Source organism: Dermochelys coriacea, chromosome 15, assembly GCF_009764565.3.
Source record: "Dermochelys coriacea isolate rDerCor1 chromosome 15, rDerCor1.pri.v4, whole genome shotgun sequence".
Lineage (NCBI taxonomy): Eukaryota > Metazoa > Chordata > Testudines > Dermochelyidae > Dermochelys > Dermochelys coriacea.
In genome coordinates, this window is record NC_050082.1 from 13,932,835 (window position 1) to 13,951,938 (window position 19,104).

The window sequence follows — 19,104 nt, forward strand, 5'->3', positions numbered from 1 at the left end:
CCCCGCAGCGGGACCGAGCTGCCTCAGCACTTCTCCAAACATCAGGCCACCTTCGGACACAGGTGAGCGATGCCAATCGCTCCTTGGCGGGCAGCCCTCAGGGAGGGTCATTCAGGGCTCCTCGGACAGACCCTGCACTGTGCTCCTTTGCCTCCAGTCTGCTAGCCTGGGGCCCTCACCAGTCTATCCCTGCATGTCTGGCTTTTTTGGCAGGGCTGTTCCGCAGAGAGGCTGCGCGAGACAGACCCCCGACCTGAGACTCCCTCAGCAGCGAGACAGAGAGAAGGGGCCACTCCAAGGGACTTCGATGGGGTTTTTCATCTGCTTGTTTGGGGGCCTGGTGGGTGTCAAGGAGAGCAGGAGGATCACCTGGGCTCAGATTGTTGCAACTGCAATTCACAAATGCCTCGGGGCAAGGCTGGAAGTCGCAGCTGGAGCGCCTTACCTCACGGCAGCCTTTGGGATGGAGCCATACACCAGTGAGCTGAGGCCTCGATAGAGGCCCTTCACTCCATGGCCCTGGACAGTCTGCTTCACGCAGTCCGCTAGGGGAGAAGGCATGGAAAGAAGGGTTTAGCAGGCCCGCCAAGTCAGCCCGGCAGCACTTTCCACCATTCAGGCTCTCCCTGGGCCGCGCACTCCCTGCTGTCCTTGGGTAACAGCCAGAGCACACAGGGCAGGGTGGGCCAGTGCCAGGGTGGAAGAGCTCGGGTAACGTGGTCACTGACGCCAGGCTGCAAATGCACCATCACGGAGAACACCGGCCCTGTGCGAGTGGACGCGTTCGTCTCGTCGCTGAAGACAAAGCAGCCAGGACCCCAACGCTGCTGCTGTTAATGGATTTCCCCTCCCCCTCCAGCGTGCTGCAGCTGTGGAACGTGAAGTCCTGAGTCGTGTCCCCCTCATTGAAGTTCAAGCCACATGCAGCAGGTGCCAGGCTATACGACTCGGCCTCCCTAGCTAGAACAGGGCAATGCCAAGCTCTTTGCAGAGCTGATCCAGAAAGGGAGAATGGCACAAGGCACTGTTCAGCCCTGGACTCAGCAAGTCAGAAGCCATGTTGCTGCAGGTCCTCAGGACCCGGTTCCAAGCCAGACACTAAGCCAAGGGCTCTGGAACCAGCTCCCTGCTATCTCTCCCCCAGCCGGCTGGGTTTTCTCTCACACTGTCAGCTGGCTGGGGGGAGGCTGGAGGGCAAGCAGCAGAGTGCAGCGGTGATACAGTACAGCACACCGCCATGCAGCCTGTACACAAGTAGAAGGTTATGATCCTGCCAGTCAGGGACCCTGCCAATCATCCTGGGCTGGAACGAGGCCATCATCCGTGGAACGCCTCCAGCCTGGGCACCCAACCAGGCTACCGCCAACACGCCATTTCCCTCAGTGACAACAGGTGTGCTGCATTGCGCAACTGGCCAGGTCCGTTAGAGGGGAGTGCTCATCTCACTGCCAAGCCTCAGCTTCTGGGGACTGGTGGGGGCAGGATGTCAGACCCGACAGCCCAGCGCTCTGATCCACCCACCCTACTCTGAAATGGCTTCTCCCCCGTTTCCCTGCTCTCCCCCTTGTGAGACAAGAAGGAGGCAAGCCCTCGAGTTCCAAGGGAGGGTCCTTCTATGAGGGGCACCTGAACACCCAGCTCACTCTCACCCCACGTAATGATGCACACCCACCGGTGTCCCCCATGCCAGTCTCTGCCTAGATCTCGGCCCACCTGGAGCTGGCAGTGAATGACTGGCTGCAGCAGCTCCAATGGACCCTGACACAATCGCCAATCCCCTTGTTTGATCCCTGGCCTAGTCTCTCTGCGCCCATGGCTGCCAGGTTCCGGACTTACCGATGCCTTTGTACCGGGGCGGGTTAGCTTTCTCATCCAGCTGTAGCTGAGTCTTCACATACTCTGTAGGGAACGTAATGCAGATCTCAATGCCACCGGCAATACCACCTGGGGAGAACAAAGAGGGGGGAGATAGAACCGAGAACTGACAACATCTCAGCAGCACCTCCCCGATGCCCATTTCTAATTGCCCAACCCCCACCTTTCAGCACTTGGGAGCCAGAGCTGGGAGTGGGGTCGCCTCCCAGGTAGGCACTTGGGTAAGGGCCAGATTTGCAAGTCTGCTCAGCAACTAAGGAGCTCTTCTGAGCATCTCATCCCTTATTTTGGTGCCTACATGGGAGCACTTTTGAACAATTGCTCCTTTGAAAATCTGGCCCTCGGTGCTTTCAACAGAGCAAGCTAGACATATTCTGCCCTCCTCTTCTGTGTGGTCTGGCCCTTACTGCGTGTTTGTACAACACCGAGCACCCTGGGACCCTGGTCTCACTCGGGGCCTCTAGCTGCAACTGTCATACAATAATAATTTTGCCAGCAGAGGAGCATTTAGTGCAGGACTTAAAATTCAGCCAGAGCTGTCCTGAGCAGAGCTCCAGTAAATATTTTCCAACCTGCAGCAGCCCCAGCCTGCTCCGCAGGTCTGAAGTCCCGAGCCCTGGGGCTCCGGGAAATACTCAGGGAGAATTTAAGCCCTGATTTAATGCCATCATTTCATAGCACCAGACAAACTTTCAGTGCAGACCACAGACAGTTCAGGCAGGGGATAGACATGCCCAGACATGGACTAAAGGCCTGAATTATGACATGGGAACCAGGAACTCCCAAATTCCAGTTCCACCTCTGGCCACAGAGGCAGTCAGTGCCAAAGGCACATGTAATCTTGTTCTGCCTTCCCTCCCCACACAGCCTGCAAGATAGGGATAATGGTAATTATCTGCCTCCCGGGGGTGGCATGAAAATTGACTAATGTCTATAAAGTACTTTAAAGATACAGTGCTGGGTATGCAGTAGCTGCAGCCGAGACAGACACCCATCCCCACTTCCTCCAACACTCCCCACGTTCCTGTCAAAGCTCTGACTCAGCTGCTCCCTTTCATCCCCTTCATCTACGCCCGGCTTCTTTCACCCCCCGCCTCCAGAACAGCCTCTCCTTTCACCCCAAGAATCCTCTCCTCCTCCAGCAGACACGCGTGTGAAGCAATCCAGCTGTAAAGCACACATCCTGCTCTGTGCTTGTACCAGCCTGTGCCTTCAGATTGTGAAATCCTCAGGCCAAGGACCTGTTTGCGCAGCACAGCTCACCAGGTATATAGCACTGTGTGCTTACTGTACTCCCTGTGTCGGGAGTTTCTATCCGTACGTGGAGAGACCGACCAACACCAGGAAATTCTGGTCACTGTCTCATCCCCAGGCCAGTAGGGATATTAGGTGGGCAAGTAAAAGTGGCTTTGTGTTTTAATCAGCATGGTGAGGCTGGGCAAGTAGATTTAGTGTCTGGACCGGTACATTTCCACAGCAACTTCATAAGGCTGACCGCCACCAGCATCACCTTGGGGTTACACACTAAGTCAGCAGCAGCACAGAACTGCTTGGATTTTCCCCACCTGGTTCCTATTACAGTAGTTTAAAGTTAGACCCCCCCCCGCGTCTCTAGCACCCCAGTGACCAAGCCTGAAGGGACAGGGCCAAGGATATAGATTAAGGCCACAGGGGGCCGTTAGATCATCTCATCTGACCTCCTGTGTAACACAGGCCACAGCTTCACCCCGTTACCCATGCGCTGTGCCCAGTGACGAACGCAGAGCTTCTAGAAAGGCACCCAGACTTGATCAGCTGTCATGGAGAATCCACCACTTCCCTTGGCTCTTCCTTCCAGCGGTTAATCCCATTCCTCACGGTTAAAAACTGGGCCATAAATTCTAATGGGAATTTGTCTGGCTGCAGCTTCCGCCATTGGTTCTTGTTCTGCCTTTGTCCCCTTTAGTACCTGGAGGTAACAGGTTAACAGCCCCTAAGCCAGCACTCCCCCTAAAGCAACAAGTCATGATAAAATCTCCCTCCTTGTTTCTAAAGCAGGGCTGCCTCCTCTTAAAGAGGGCTACCTGAGCAAGGCCCCCACCGCCAGAGATCACAGGCACAGAGCTGTCTGCACAACTAGCTCTACAGATTTTCTTGCCCTAAGCAAACATCCTTCCCTGTCGGCCTGCAGTGACTCCCCCAAAAGGCTACTTAGCATCCCCCTGCCCTAGGTAGCCAGCCTTGGGGGGAATGTTGAGATTCCACAGCTACCATTAAATACAATGCACAATAAATGGTCCATGGGAAAAACCTGCCACACCTGTTGTAATATAGGCACTGAAGCCAGGAAGTCCCAAGTGCTAATTCCACTCTGGTACTGACCTGTTGGGTGGCCAGTGTTATTTATGTCTCTTAGGGTGATGCTCAGGAGGTTCCACCCACTGTGCTAGGCACTGTAAAAACACAGGGAGAGCCAGTGCCTGCCCTGAAGAGCATGTAATCTATATAGACAAGACAGACAAAGGGTAGGAAAAGAAGCAGACACAGAGATGGGAAGCGAAGTGATCCACACCGGGTTGCACAGCAGGTCAGCCACCGAACCAGGGACAGAACCTGCATCTCTTGACTCCCAGTTTGGTGCCCTACCCATTAGGCAACACTGCCTCTTCTCCCCAGTCACATCCTTTTCTGTGCCTCAGTTTCCCCATCTGTGCAAAGAGGATAACAACTTAATCCGAGTGCCCCATGAGGTAGGTAACTAGTGGCTGCAACACTCCTATATAGTTGGAAAGCAACAAATCATTACTGCTTACTGCCAAATAATTGCTGAATGACTATCCAGGACATGAACAAGAGAAGCACCACACCAGAAAAAATGAAACAAGAGTGGTGCAGAGCGCTCTACTCTGAGCATGTCATCGCTGCAGTAAAGCAATGAGTGCGGGCCAGCCCCTGCTCCAGCCCATTGCGCGAGAATGGGTGGGGAGGGGGGTTAAGAGAACAGGAAAGAGGCCAGACTGCCCTCCTCAGTGCCCTACCTAGAATGCTCACCATACTAATCACAAAATGGGGCCCACATGACCGTGATATCCTTATGTCAATCACGAGCCATCCTACCATGCCAATCCACACAGGCCTGTACTCCGTAAACGTGAAGAGAGCATAACGGTTAAGTCCAGGCAGCAATTTCCACCCCAACTGCAGCTCCGGCTGGCCTGAGGGAGTGACATGCAGAACTCGAGTATTAACTGATCAATAGCGGGGGGAGGAATTAGACACAGGAGAAGGGTGTTTGCAGCTCAGATCTGCGAGGAGATGGAGTGAGTGAGGCGGAAGGATACAGGGAAGCTGATAGTGCCGAGGCAAAGGCTCTAGCATACAGAAGTAGACAAAGATCAGGAAGAGAAGTACAGACAAAAATGTCACATTCATCAGGGATGGATGTGTTAGTAGGATTACTGAAAACAACTTCCACTTGGAAAAGCCCTTTTCACCTTTTAAACAACAACAATAAAGATAAAAACACCCCAAGGATGGTGTTTAAGATCCCAGATGCCAATAGACTATTAGCAGCGACTTAAAAACAACAAAGCCACAGTTTAACCCAGGCATCTGACTGTCCTAGCTACAGTGATCTCTCAGCCCTTTGCGTCTGGCTGGAAGACGTCTTTTACACCATTCTCACTCAAATGTTTAGGCTGTGCGCCCCTTACAGCACAGACTGAGTTTTCTTCGTACCCGGGCTCCCAACCTTCCCTTCTGCAGTGGCAGTTGTCAGTATGTGACACAGGGCAGGATTTGGACCTACTGCAGGATTTGGAGAAGTACAGCTTCCTGCTACTATGTTTTTAGAGTCAGAGAGATCAGCTACAGGAACCTACCTGGCACTCGGGTTTGGCAGCTAAGTACCGTATATTGGCTATTCATTGCCAGAACTTCAGTGTAATTGTAAATAAGCCTGCAGAGACATTCTGGGGTGAGCTGGCGTTGACAGCAGTGGGAAGTTAGCAGGATTTTATTAGAGTCATTTGAAAAAGAGCAGGAGGACTTGTGGCACCTTAGAAACTCACAAATTTATTTGAGCATAAGCTTTCGTAGCTCATGAAAGCTTATGCTCAAATACATTGTGAGTCTCTAAGGTGCCACAAGTCCTCCTGTTCTTTTGCGGATACAGATTAACACGGCTGCTACTCTGAAACCTGTCGTTTGAAAAAGAGTTTCCCTTTCAAGAAATTCCACAGACTTTGGTGTGAAGAGTCCCCGGCATCCAGGCCGCTTGCGATGGGAGTATTTTGGGCCAAAATGTGTTTTCCTCAGACCCCCAAACTTTTCTCGAGAGAGTCAGCAGATCCAGCTCCAAGGCACATACCCGTATTCACACAGGCTGATTTCAGTAGGGCAAAGTAGCCCAGTTAAGGATAAGTGTCAGATTTGACCCACAATTCACTGGATGCTAGTGCTTTGTGTCGCAACTGGAACAGCTCTTTTATTACTGAGGGATATTAAAATAACTATGAAATGGCTAGAGAAATACCCCAGAATAGCCAGGGGGGAAAGGATGAGAAGAATGAAATAAGAAAGCCTTTCAGAACTGCCCATGGGCAGCAGCAGAAGTATAAAAAGAATCTGCAATCCCTGCCCTGTAATAGTGATTCTCCAACAAACAACCTTAAAAATGAGACTGCCTTGAGACGCAAGGACTTCTGGAGCTGGCTAAGTGCATGTTTCGCATTCAGACTGCGCCATTTCCCTTCAGCTACATACAAAAGGCAACCCAGGAAGCCTGCACAAAACCGATCCTGGACCCACATGCACTCCCTGCCTCTCTTTAATTTGGTTCTTTTCAAAAGGCCTGGTATATACTGAAAATTTAGATTGACATAGCTATGTCTTTCAGGGGTGAAAATAATCCAGACTTTAGCCTTAGCTATGGCAACCTAACCCACAGTGTGGACACAGCTACATAAATGGAAGAATGTTTCCACTGACCTAGCTACCACTGCTTGGAGAGATGGATCACCTACGGGAACAGAAAAACTCTTTCCATTGTCGTAGGAAGTGCCTATACTATGGCCACTGTACTACGCTATGATCCATAGCATAGACAAGCAAGGAGCATAATTTGACTCCAAACTCCCTTAGCACTGAATTAAAGATCACTATTCACATTCCAGCTGTGAAATTAATGCAACCAAACCGATCACTCACGATTGCACTTCAACCCCGACTGAGCAAATTGGCCTTCATAGAATAAAGGAACAGGCCCTACCCATAACCCTGTTAGCATGACCCAGCCTTGTTGCCCTCTCTGGTAGCCCTAAGCTTATATGCTATTCTGACAACACTTATGTTAAATCTGTGGTTTCAGAGTAGCAGCCGTGTTAGTCTGTATTCGCAAAAAGAAAAGGAGTACTTGTGGCACCTTAGAGAGACTAACAAATTTATTAGAGCATAAGCTTTCGTGAGCTACAGCTCACTTCATCGGATGCATTCGATGAAAGTGAGTTGTAGCTCACGAAAGCTTATGCTCTAATAAATTTGTTAAATCTGTGATGTCTGAGCTAATGTTTTGTGCGCCTCCAAGCTGCTACTTCTGAATTTACTCAGGACCTGGAACTGCTGATGAGAAAAAGCAAGGATGTTCTCGCTGGATTTCTGGCCCTGGTGGAAATAAGCAGTGCTGAAGAGCATAGTAGAACGCCTGTTCTGATGAGATCCCCAACACAATCCTGGAGGTCAAAGGAGCCAAATGTTTGAGCGAAGCCTATCAAGCTTGGATCTGAGCTTTCCCAGAGCTCAGGAGGTCTCTAGCATGGTTTGGCTCCAGGGTTTTGTTTGGCCTAGTGGTGAAGTCTGGATCCACACAAGAACTTCCCTAGTGTTCGGGGTGTTTGCATCAGGTGCATTTCTGACTGTGGTTCAGTTATAAAACTCTCCTGGAACTTCACACCCCAGAATGCGGACACTCGATTTGTGGTGTTTATGGACTGTAGGAAGATAACTGATCAACAAAGGAGCAGTGGGCTACCATCAGTGAGCAGAGAAAGGGATGCTAATGAACGCCTAGCCTAAAAGCCCAATCCCGTCAAAGGCCTGTGCACACTATGCTTTTGGGAGATGAGACACTGGATCGTGCCTTATTGAAGTGCGGTCTCCTGTGCCTGGACCAACAAAAGGTCAGTAGCAGCCCTGGTTTTCTACCACCATTGGAGGCACAAACTGACACGTGAGCTTCATCTTCCACGCTCTGTGTCCCCCAGTTCAGATTCCTTCCCCGGTGGCGGCAGAGGAGAAACCTTCAAGAGCATTATGGAGCCCTGCAGCTGTGGTCCCTAGTGATGCTCACGCTAGCGAGAGCACTTGGGAACAGTACCAGGACAAGTAAAACACTCAGATCTTTCTGCCCTGGGGATCCATGGGGATTGTCTCCATCACGTGGGCCAGTTAACACTGCCTAGCTCACACCCCTGCCTCAGCCAGCGGTGCATGCACCCTTCAGGTAGAAAGCAGGCCTGCTCCTGCTGCTGGACTCCTCGCCTGATCTTTGACGGGTGTCACAAGACTCAAAGGGCCCAAATTGAAGCTTGCAGATCCAATGATTTGCATGGGGCTGTCCCAGAGATAGGCGTGGTCCCAGGTGCCCATTCTGCTCCCCAGACGTAGGAACTGAGGTGAGGTTTGGGGAGTGGAGGAGGCTGTGATGCACCTACACAGCTCAGGTTTCAGAGTAGCAGCTGTGTTAGTCTGTATCTGCAAAAACAGGAGTATTTGTGGCACCTTAGAGACTAACAAATTTATCTGAGCATAAGCTTTCGTGAGCTACAGCATGCATGCATCCCATGAAGTGAGCTGTAGCTCACGAAAGCTTATGCTCAAATAAATTTGTCTCTAAGGTGCCACAAGTCCTCCTTTTCTTTCTGCACAACTCAGTCTCACAGCCTCTCCCTCCCCTTTGTCAGGGAAGAAGAAACCTAACCTCCCTTAGTGCCCCGTCCACTTCACCAGCTCCCTTTCCATGCGACTCTCAATCACAGAGAACAGCTACTCAGCATGACTTAGCAGAGAGGTCCTCTGCCTGTCATTGGCTCACAGACAACACCTCATGAAAGGAACAGGATCTGCTGAGGCTGTAGGGTTAGCAGGGATGTGGAACAGCTCATGGACAGAGCTATGAATGGCCCAGAGGGAGAACAAAGAGAAACTTTTACCACAAGAGCCAGCCCGCTTGGAGATTACGTTCTGCTCTGCAACAAGAATAAGGAACTTGAGGTTCTGTCTGTCTGTACTCTGCTGACTTGGAGGAGAGGCAAACGCAAGGCAGACACCCAGTGCTAATAGGAGGTCTAAAGAAACTGCAGGGGGAGGGGAGGCGGGGTGGGTGTTACAGGGCTCAGAAGGCACCCACCACTGTTTCCAGTCACTGCCTATAGCAGAGCAGCAACTCTCAGCCCTTTGGGGCCACTGTAGCAGGCAGCGCCCTGAGTCTCCCATTTGGATGTCTACTCGGTTTGCTCCAAGCAGGCCAAGCTCTATAACGAAACAACAATATCTAGCTCAGATACAACACTTGTCATCTTTAGCTCTCAAAGCACTTTACAAAGGAGGTCAGGATCATTATCCCCATTGCACAGATGGGGAAACTGAGGCACGGAGCAGTGACGTGATTTGTCCCAGGTCACCCCACGGGCCAGTAGCAGAGTTGGGAGTAGAACCAAGTCTTCTGTCCAGTGTACTGGCCATTAGGCCACACTCTGCCTTCCCTAGGACAGAGTCTGCACTGCAGAGCCAGGAGCATGTGCACTGCATTGGGGCCCAGCACACAGACTCCCCATAAAAGTCAGGGAAGGAAAGCACCAATACTGGAACCCATCAAGAGCGCAGTGCTTGAAGGGTTCGGTATTCCATGTGTAGTATAATTTCTCTGTCCATCTGACCATTACTTCATGTTTCATAGGCCTCCGTCCCCTAGGCTGTAAGGCAAAATTAGAGACAACTTCTGAAAATTCAGCCCCAAGCTCACCAGTGTTGCCGTTACTGCCTCCCTCACTGACAGGACTAACCAATTCAGCTTTTCCAACTCTGGTGATGTCTGCGGGTTTTTCTTAAAGTTTCAGCTCCTGGAGGCGTGGGATTACAGGAGAAGCAGCTCAGATTTTTTTTTTTTTTTTTTAAAAGATGTAGATTTCTAGCCCTCATGATCCCAAAGGGTTCAAAGCCCAGAAGGCAGATAAAGCCCCTGAAGGACTATTTTAATATCTTGGGGGTCTTTTTGTTGTTCTTTTAAAAGTCAATTTCATGGTTTCTGGGGCCTTGACTCATGAGTCTGGGGTGCTTTGGGCTGGCCCATTCACACTGGCAAAGCACTTCAGAAACCTCAGAAGGAAGTTGCTCTGTCAATGTATTTGTATTACTCAGGACACTCCCCATGAGCGGACATGCAGAAATGCAGCACTCTGAGAAACGCCTCTCTCTCCTCGGACACATTCTCCCAGAAGGAAACCGACTTCTCCTCACTCCCTACACTTCCTCTAATGAGCTGCGACTTGTCCAGTAGAACAACTTCAGCAAGGAAGGGCGGGGTGTGTGCGTGCGGGAGCATACTTAGCCCTATCCTCCCAAGGTCTCCTGGACTCGCAGCACACCTGCCCTTTCATTCAGGGGTCCCTCCATACCAACATACCAATCCCCACGACAGTCATCCCCCAGCTCCACTCCCCCTAAGCCCACCTCCACAAGCCCAAATCATCACAGCCCTAACTCAATGGAGCTCTGCCAGTCTTGGAGCAACACTGCCAATCTCAAACATTCAAAAACCAGTTTTCAGAGTAGCAGCCGTGTTAGTCTGTATTCGCAAAAAGAAAAGGAGTACTTGTGGCACCTTAGAGACTAACAAATTTATTAGAGCATAAGCTTTCGTGAGCTACAGCTCACTTCATCGGATGCATTCAAAAACCAGGAGTCAGCCCCTGAAAAATTCTGAGTTTTTTAAAAATAATTTGAGAGACCCCTTCTGATTTTGGGCCTCTTGGGCTCATCTTTTCATGCCCCCTCTGCAATTATGAGAGCTAAAAACACGCTTATTTTGAATGGAAAGGGGAGACTCTCAGGGAGTCATCACATGACTCCAGGAGGTGGAGCGCTCAGAAAAATCAAACATCGTGAGGTTCACGATAAAAAAAACAAGACTTGGTAATACCCGCAAGAGCCTCAAGTGTACACCAAATCTCAGTTCCTACACACTGTGCTGTCACTTAGTCTGTATGCAGCCAAGAGTTTAAAGAGGATTACCTTAATATGCAAACTAGATACCATTAACTTGGGTTTGAATAGAGACTGGGAGTGGCTAGGTCATTACACATATTGAATCTATTTCCTTAAATTAAGTATCCTCACACCTTCTTGTCAACTGTCTAAATGGGCCATCTTGATTATCACTACAAAGTTTTTTTCTCCTGCTGATAACAGCTCATCTTAACTAATTAGCCTCTCACAGTTTGTATGGTAACTTCCAACTTATCTATCTATCTATATCTTACTATATGTTCCATTCTATGCATCGGATGAAGTGGGCTGTATCCCACGAAAGCTTATGCTCTAATAATTGTTAGTCTCTAAGGTGTCACAAATACTCCTGTTCTTTTTGCTGATACAGACTAACAGGGCTTCTACTCTGATACCTTATCTTGTATCTCTTCCACACTAGAGTAACTAGAACAAGGGTGCTGGCCCCCTCCCAGAGATACTGACAGAGTCACGCCTCCCTGCAGGCTCAAACTCAGCACCTTAATTACTGGCAAAACTGGTTTCACGCTCACACCCTCAAAGCACAAGCTTCTTTTCCACTCAGCCAAGACGAAAATGGCAGGCAGCTGCCTTTCAACCAGTGGGAGGAATGCAGCATAGCTATCCCCTGGAAAACTAGTCACACACAAAAAGAACATGAGGACTTGTGGCACCTTAGAGACTAAAATTATTTGAGCATAATCTTTGTGAGCTTCAGCTCACTCATTGGATGCTGTAGTTCACGAAAGCTTATGCTCAAATAAATGTGTTAGTCTCTAAGGTGCCACAAGTCCTCCTGTTCTTTTTGCGGATACAGACTAACACAGCTGCTACTCTGAAACTAGTCGCACACGGTCTCTGCTCTCGGCCAGGCAAACCCGCAATAGGAAGTGCAGCTGCTCCAAAATTTGGAACGGTCAGATCCTCCGCTGGATCTCATCTGCGAGGGGAGAAGTTGGCTAGTATGGTTTAACATGGACCACAGCCACTCGGAACCTCCCTTGTTGAAGCAGGACAGGTATCCGGAAAAGTCTTGATCCCATTCGGAACCTGTGCAGAGTTGCTTAGACCTTCAGCTGTTCTGGTTAAGCAGGGTTTCCATGATCATCATCCCCAGTGTCTATTCATGCACCCTGCCCATTCTGCCCACTCTTTTGTGCCCCTGCTGGACGGCAGATCAGTGCAACCAACACTGTCTTCCCACTTGCACCCGTTTCTGGACCACCCCATCCCGGCTGTGTACCCTGCAGAGCTGCATGTCACTATTGAATTTGGCCCATTGCACCTATTATTTTATTAGGAAGTCATGGGGACACATTCCTGGGACAGCACAATGGGACCAGCCCACAGACAGACTCCTCCCCAGTGTAACTCCACTTCCATTACTCTGGGGATGAATTGGGCACAGACAGCATTAAAAATACCCTAGCATAAGACGGCAACCTGCCAGGTTTAAGCCTGTAATCCTACAGCCTTGCAAACCACACTGCTTTCTCCCATGGCTGCTGTTTGCAGAGACAGCCGTTGAATTCACAAACGAACACTGGTCTGCCTGACAGGGCCAGACAAAGGCTGCTTCTTTTCATCCTCCTCTGAGAAGTCCATGGGAATCCAAGTGCCTCAGGATCTCCTGCCTTGAGCTGTGGCAACACTGCTGCAGCAAGTCCCCCTCCTAGCCATGCTGATGAGGAGGCTTTCTGGGGAGAATGCCTAGCCCTATAAAGAGACAAGTGGGTGAGGGGATAGCTTTTACTGGACCAACTTCTGTTGGGGAGAGACAAGCTTTTGAGCTTACTCAGAGCTCGTCTTCTGGTGCAATAGAAGATATTACCTCTCCCACCTTGTCCCCCTGTTATCCTGGACCAACACAGCGACAACAGCACTGCATAGCCTTGCATATCACATTGCTGGAGGACTCTGCTCCACTGCACGAGGCTGCAACAGACACAAAGATTGCTTGTTCTCCTTTCAATCCCCCTCCATTCATGTCCAGCACGGTGCAGCTACAAAGCATGTTGAGAAGTGGAAGGCCACCTGGCTTGTAGGATTGCTTCATCCACTCTGGCTTTACAGTCACAGGAACACATATTGAGGAGGGATAACAGAGACTCACAGTTACCCAGTGCCTTTCACCCAATGTACTCAAAGCACATCAGAATTCCCATTTACACATGGGGCACCAAAGTGAGGTCTCTTATCCAAGGTCCCCTAGTGAGTTAGTGGAAGAGCCAGGAATTGATCCCCAACTCTCCGGATGCCCAGTGCCACACCTTGTCCACTAGGCTCTGCTGTCTCTCTGGGAAGCTCTGCTGTCTCTCAGGGAAGGCACGGATCCCCACTCCCAGATGTGACCCAAGTATTCGCATCCTCAGACAGCGGACGAGACCCAGCAGCATGGTCACCGCACCCAGTGCAGCAGTTTGCAGAGTCAAGCAAAGAGCCTTGGCTTTCAATGGCTTTAGTCAAGTCCAGCCTGGGCTTTCAATAGCTTGGGTCAGGGCCAGCTTTAACTGGTCCCTGGTAAGTAGCTCCCACTGCAAGGAAGAGAACAGCAGAGTCCTATGGATGCTGATTAGCTTCGGGGCCAACAAGGAGAGTAGCTAATGGAGTTCCACTGCTCCATGCACAGACTGACTGTGCTTCCCACGTACTCCCAACCTTCCCCAGCAATAAAGCAGCTCTACACAGCCAAAGTCAACCTTCCAATCCTTCCCCGTGAGCCAATGATTTTGTCTTGTACATTTTAAGAGCCGTGAATCATCAGTTCCCAGACGCTCGGCTGTCACAATTCCTTCTGAGCTGCCAGAGTGACATTAAAGGCCAAGCAGGGGATGAGAGCGCTGTGGCCTAACCGAGCTGGCAGAGGAGCAGGCTTTTTGAGGCTTGCAGGACAGGTGAGTTTTGCCAGTTCCTTGCTGGATTTTCTGCCTTTCCAGCCAGCCTCTGGCACCATCAGGAAGGGAATGACACTTGCTACAGAACTTCTTATATCAGACTCTATTACAGAGAAAAGACTGGTTTCAGAGTAGCAGCCGTGTTAGTCTGTATTCGCAAAAAGAAAAGGAGTACTTGTGGCACCTTAGAGACTAACAAATTTATTAGAGCATAAGCTTTCGTGAGCTACAGCTCACTTCATCGATGCATTTGGTGGAAAAAACAGAGGAGAGATTTATATACACACACACACACACACACACACACACACACACAGAACATGAAACAATGGGTTTATCATACACACTGTAAGGAGAGTGATCACTTAAGATAAGCCATCACCAACAGCAGGGGGGGAAGGAGGAAAACCTTTCATGGTGACAAGCAGGTAGGCTAATTCCAGCAGTTAACAAGAATATCAGAGGAACAGTGGGGGGTGGGGTGGGAGGGAGAAATACCATGGGGAAATAGTTTTACTTTGTGTAATGACTCATCCATTCCCAGTCTCTATTCAAGCCTAAGTTAATTGTATCCAGTTGCAAATTAATTCCAATTCAGCAGTCTCTCGGAGTCTGTTTTTGAAGCTTTTTTGTTGAAGTATAGCCACTCTTAGGTCTGTGATCGAGTGACCAGAGAGATTGAAAGTGTTCTCCAACTGGTTTTTGAATGTTATAATTCTTGACGTCTGATTTGTGTCCATTCATTCTTTTACGTAGAGACTGTCCAGTTTGGCCAATGTACATGGCAGAGGGGCATTGCTGGCACATGATGGCATATATCACATTGGTAGATGCGCAGGTGAACGAGCCTCTGATAGTGTGGCTGATGTGATTAGGCCCTATGATGGTATCCCCTGAATAGATATGTGGACAGAGTTGGCAGGGGCTTTGTTGCAAGGATAGGTTCCTGGGTTAGTGGTTAGTGAGAAAAGACTGAGGTCTTAACTCTGAAGAGAACAAAGCACTGTGGGCTAGATTCTGGTTTCAGTTAACACCAGTGTAAATCTGGAGTGACTCAACCAGGAGTCATGCAGTTACTCTGGATATAGACTGGTGTAACAGAGCAGAACCTAGCCCCATGCCCCACAATTCTCCAGCAGGTAGCAGAAACCCCCTTACTGAGTTGAGAGCTTCTCTAGAATTTGGGGGATGCACCCAACATTTCTCAGTATCAATCCCATGCTATTAGGATGGGACCCTCGACATCCAGGTTGCTCACCCCAGCCCATGACTCTTCCTGCTCCCCAAACTGGGCAAACTAAGGGTTAGCATCTGGGCACTCGGTAGATCTGACACTCAGCTTTCTTTCAATGAGAGTCCTCTGCTACAGCAGCGAGAGAATGAGCAAACATGGCAATGACTGATCTGGTTCCTTCAGCCTTCTGTGACCCCCCTTAAAGAGAACACAGATACACCTAGCTACAGTGCATGTTCTTGCACCAACGTTTCACTATATTTCAGCCTGCTGCAGCCAACAGATGAAGCATGATAAAGCAAAACACAGGAAAGTATTACAGGCAGCAGGCAAACCTCCATTTAACAGGGATTTGAGACTAGAAGTGACTGATGGAATCCAGAGGGCAATGTGAAACAGCAGGAAACCTATGGCTCAGCTAATTGCAGGCCTGCTCTTAGGGGCTGACACAGGCTGGGGGGAGGGGGCGGATGAGAGCTCTAAGTGGGTGAAAAGCTGCTTCTCTTCTCAGGCAGCAGGTTGCAGAGCTTCATCCGCCCCCATCAATTCAGCCTCATTGCTTCCTCAACCCCACCCATGTGGGAAAACTGACCTGCAAAATACTGCACCTGAAATCACCACTGACACAAGCCAGTCTCTGCACACAGAGCGGGCCAGATCATCCAGTCCCAACCCATCCCCGGTGATCCAGTGCTGGGAGAGCTCCCCCTCGCTCCCATCCCTGCTGTGTCCAGGGTCCTTAGTGGCTGCTCAGATTGGCAATCCGGCAACGCTGGTGCCCACTCGGTGGGACCCAGGAAGCCAAAACCCTGTGGATTGTTAGATGCCCGGGCCTGCATTTCTGGATGGCCACAGCTCTTCCCCACGCAGCAGCACTCTCTGGATCACTGTGCAATGGCGGAGGGAAGAGGGGACTCTCGGCAAGTCCTGTCCCCTGGGGGTGTCTGTGTGCCCACCCGCAGGACGAGGGCGACGCCTCCCTCCCTACAGTCACTACCCACCAGGCACTCTGGAACGGAGAGCGTACGCACGGTGCCGAGTCCCGCCCCGATCACTCAGGAACGGGCCCAGTCCAGCAGCATCAGCCCCGTCTCTGTGACCAGGGCCCCTACCCGCTGCAGTGATACAAACGCAACCACTCCCAGGCCCGCCAGCCCCAGCTGGGCTTGGGAGGCCCGACAGGTGAAGGGCACAGCCGTGTGTACTGGGACCAGGCTACCCCCAGTGTCCCTGGGCTACCGCCACCCCCCTCAGGGTCAGAGCTCAGCGGCTGGAGCAGGCGGCCCTCCGAGCCCTGCATCCCTCTCTGCTGGCACTGTCCCACCCAACACTGGCCCTCACTTCATTCTCCAACCCCCCTTCACTGTTACAGAGGCCTGAGGAGAACCACCAGGGGCTGAGCTGAAGTATAAAGGCTGGGCTGCCCGGCTCCCAGCTCCTCCTCCAGCTCCGTCCCGCTGAGCAGCTGCTGACTTGGCACTTCCAGGAGCCGAGTAACACGGGAAACCTCTGAAAAACAAACCAAGCTCCAGGGGGGAAAACCAGCACCCGAGGTCAAAGCAGCAAAACCCGCAGAGGCAGAGCCACTATCAATACTGTACTGCTACCGCCATGCACCACCCACGCTCAGAGCTTCCTAGGGCCCTTTTTGAGCCCAACCTGCCAAACTGTGCCAGCAATGACTGGGATCCAGGAGGAGGGCTGCCAAGCATGTCTGCCCTGCCCTGTGTGGGCTGGGATTGTTTTTCTGACAAACCACGCTGCAGATCACCCCACCGAGCACAGACCCTGGACACGTGCCACTAGCCCTGCAATGGCAGCAGTGCCTGGTTCTGCTGCAGACACAGCCTGTTGCTCAGCCTACCAGGCAAGTCTGGTTGAAAGGAGCAGGCTGCGGCAGTATAGTGCACTGTACATGTATGCCCCTGTGCCAGCCCTCACAAAGCTGGTGAACCACTATTTAGGCATCCCTGCCCCTTTAAGATGAAGCATAGAGGTTAATAAATAAGGGGGAAACCTCTCTCTCACACAAACAAACACACACACACACACACACACACACACACACACAGAGCCAATCCTCACTTCCATGGCCACAAAGGTCCCCACCCGATGAGAGGAACTGCTGCACATTGGTTGGGCTGGACAGCAGGAGGTGGTTGGGAGTGGGGCACCATCAGGTTAGGGCTTCCAGCCTAACACCCAAAGAGTGGGGCCTTATTTGGGGTACACAGGGCTCCTTCATCATGACCACAAGAGAGAGTTTAACAGGATTCCAGAAGCACTAGCCATTTCTCTGGCTAGCGAAATCATCCACAGTTACATTGGACAGGATAAAGAACAAGGCATATAAACCCATGTGCTTCCTGTAAAAATCCACCCACTAACTTGCAGGGGGGAGGGGTTGGAGGAGCGGGATGGACGGGTTAGGAAGAATTTACTACTATGAGCAGGTTACTCCATAATTGTCCTTTCCTGGGATTCTAAACACCTTCCTCTGGAACATCTGGTTCCCACCACTGTCCGCAGGAGAAAGGACGTGAGCCCCAATGGACCACAGCTCTGATCAAATACGGCAAATCCCAAGAGCCTTAATGCAGTTCTGTAGCCACTCCCCACACAGGGAGGAGGCGGCAGCCGAAATACTCAGGCTGGGCCCTGGGCTGAGGATTTTCCCTTAGGTGCACAAGTGAGCCACAGTACAGAGAAAGAGGAGTCCAAACCCCCCCCACACACACACCTGGAGAATGCTCAGGAAGGTTGTGGGTGGAATGGAAGTGTCAGATCTTCTTTACTGCAGGTGGTAACAGGGAGGGGAGTATAGAGAATGGAGGAGCTGAAGTGGGTTATGCATACCCATGCCCAGCGGCTCTGAAGCTTATGCTGTGCCCTACCCTGTGTATACTACAGGGGTAAGCAGAGAGGTGACTTGTTTAAATCGCTCACTGCTGTGGCCAAGTATTAGATGGACAGCCCTGCAGTCTGGGTTGCTATCTACCGCCCAGAACAGATACCGCATGGGCAGCTGCCACGCAAGCTTCCCCCAGAAAGCCATCCTCAAACCTTCCCCTTATCTATGGAGCACAGACAACGCCCCAGTTCTGTGCAGGACGTGGAGTGCCAAGAGGAGGTGATCAGAGCTAACTCAGGACATGGGAGGTGGAGGTCTGCTAAAAACCCCGTCCACTTGGCAGCTTATTTCACAGAGTCCACTATACAGCCACCAGGGGGTAATGAATGACTCACTACTGCCCTGGGCTGGATTCAAACTGGCAAGCAAGATGCAAAAGGCTCCATATTCCATTAACAGTCACCCACTGGGATAAGCAATTCTGATACCCCACGTTAGTTGCAAATGGTTTTATTCTCCCCTGGCTACAGCACATGGGGTCTGAAACTCCTACAGAGCAACAGGTATCCGTTGTTCTTAGTGGACTATCAGAGCCAGAATTGCTGCTTCACAATCAACACCACGCTGCTATGGAAGTGCCAAGCAGGAAGCTATTATTATGCTCCCTTTTAGAATAGGGAAGGAGGAGAAAATCCAGCCATGTGGTTATTTCAAGGATGCAAGCTCCTCCCTTGTGGTTTCAGTCATCTCTGGAACTGCTTGGAGAAAAGAGAGAGTCTTATATATAAATTTCCTGCTTACCTGGCACTCTTATTATGGACGGTTGTATGTACCAGGTACACATGGAAGCCTTTTACAGGCATATACATGCATGGGCAATATATGAGGGAGATGATGCCAGGGAAGCCTTTTGCTTCTTGACCACTGGATCTATTTCTGGGGTCTGTTAGCACAGCCCCTTTGCTCTATCTGAACTGGCTGAGGTTCCC

General features: G+C 50.8%; 1 protein-coding gene across 1 annotated transcript in view; it reads right to left on the minus strand.

The window, feature by feature from the left end:
* The window catches only part of SLC25A1 (solute carrier family 25 member 1), a 49,576-nt gene that overhangs the window by 10,005 nt on the left and 20,467 nt on the right, over positions 1-19,104 (minus strand). Inside the window, exons 2-3 of the mRNA XM_038373108.2 lie at positions 1,837-1,944; positions 446-545 (exon numbers count right to left, since the gene is read on the minus strand). Coding sequence (XP_038229036.1) covers positions 446-545; positions 1,837-1,944 — 208 coding nt within the window. The remainder of the gene's footprint in view (positions 1-445; positions 546-1,836; positions 1,945-19,104) is intronic.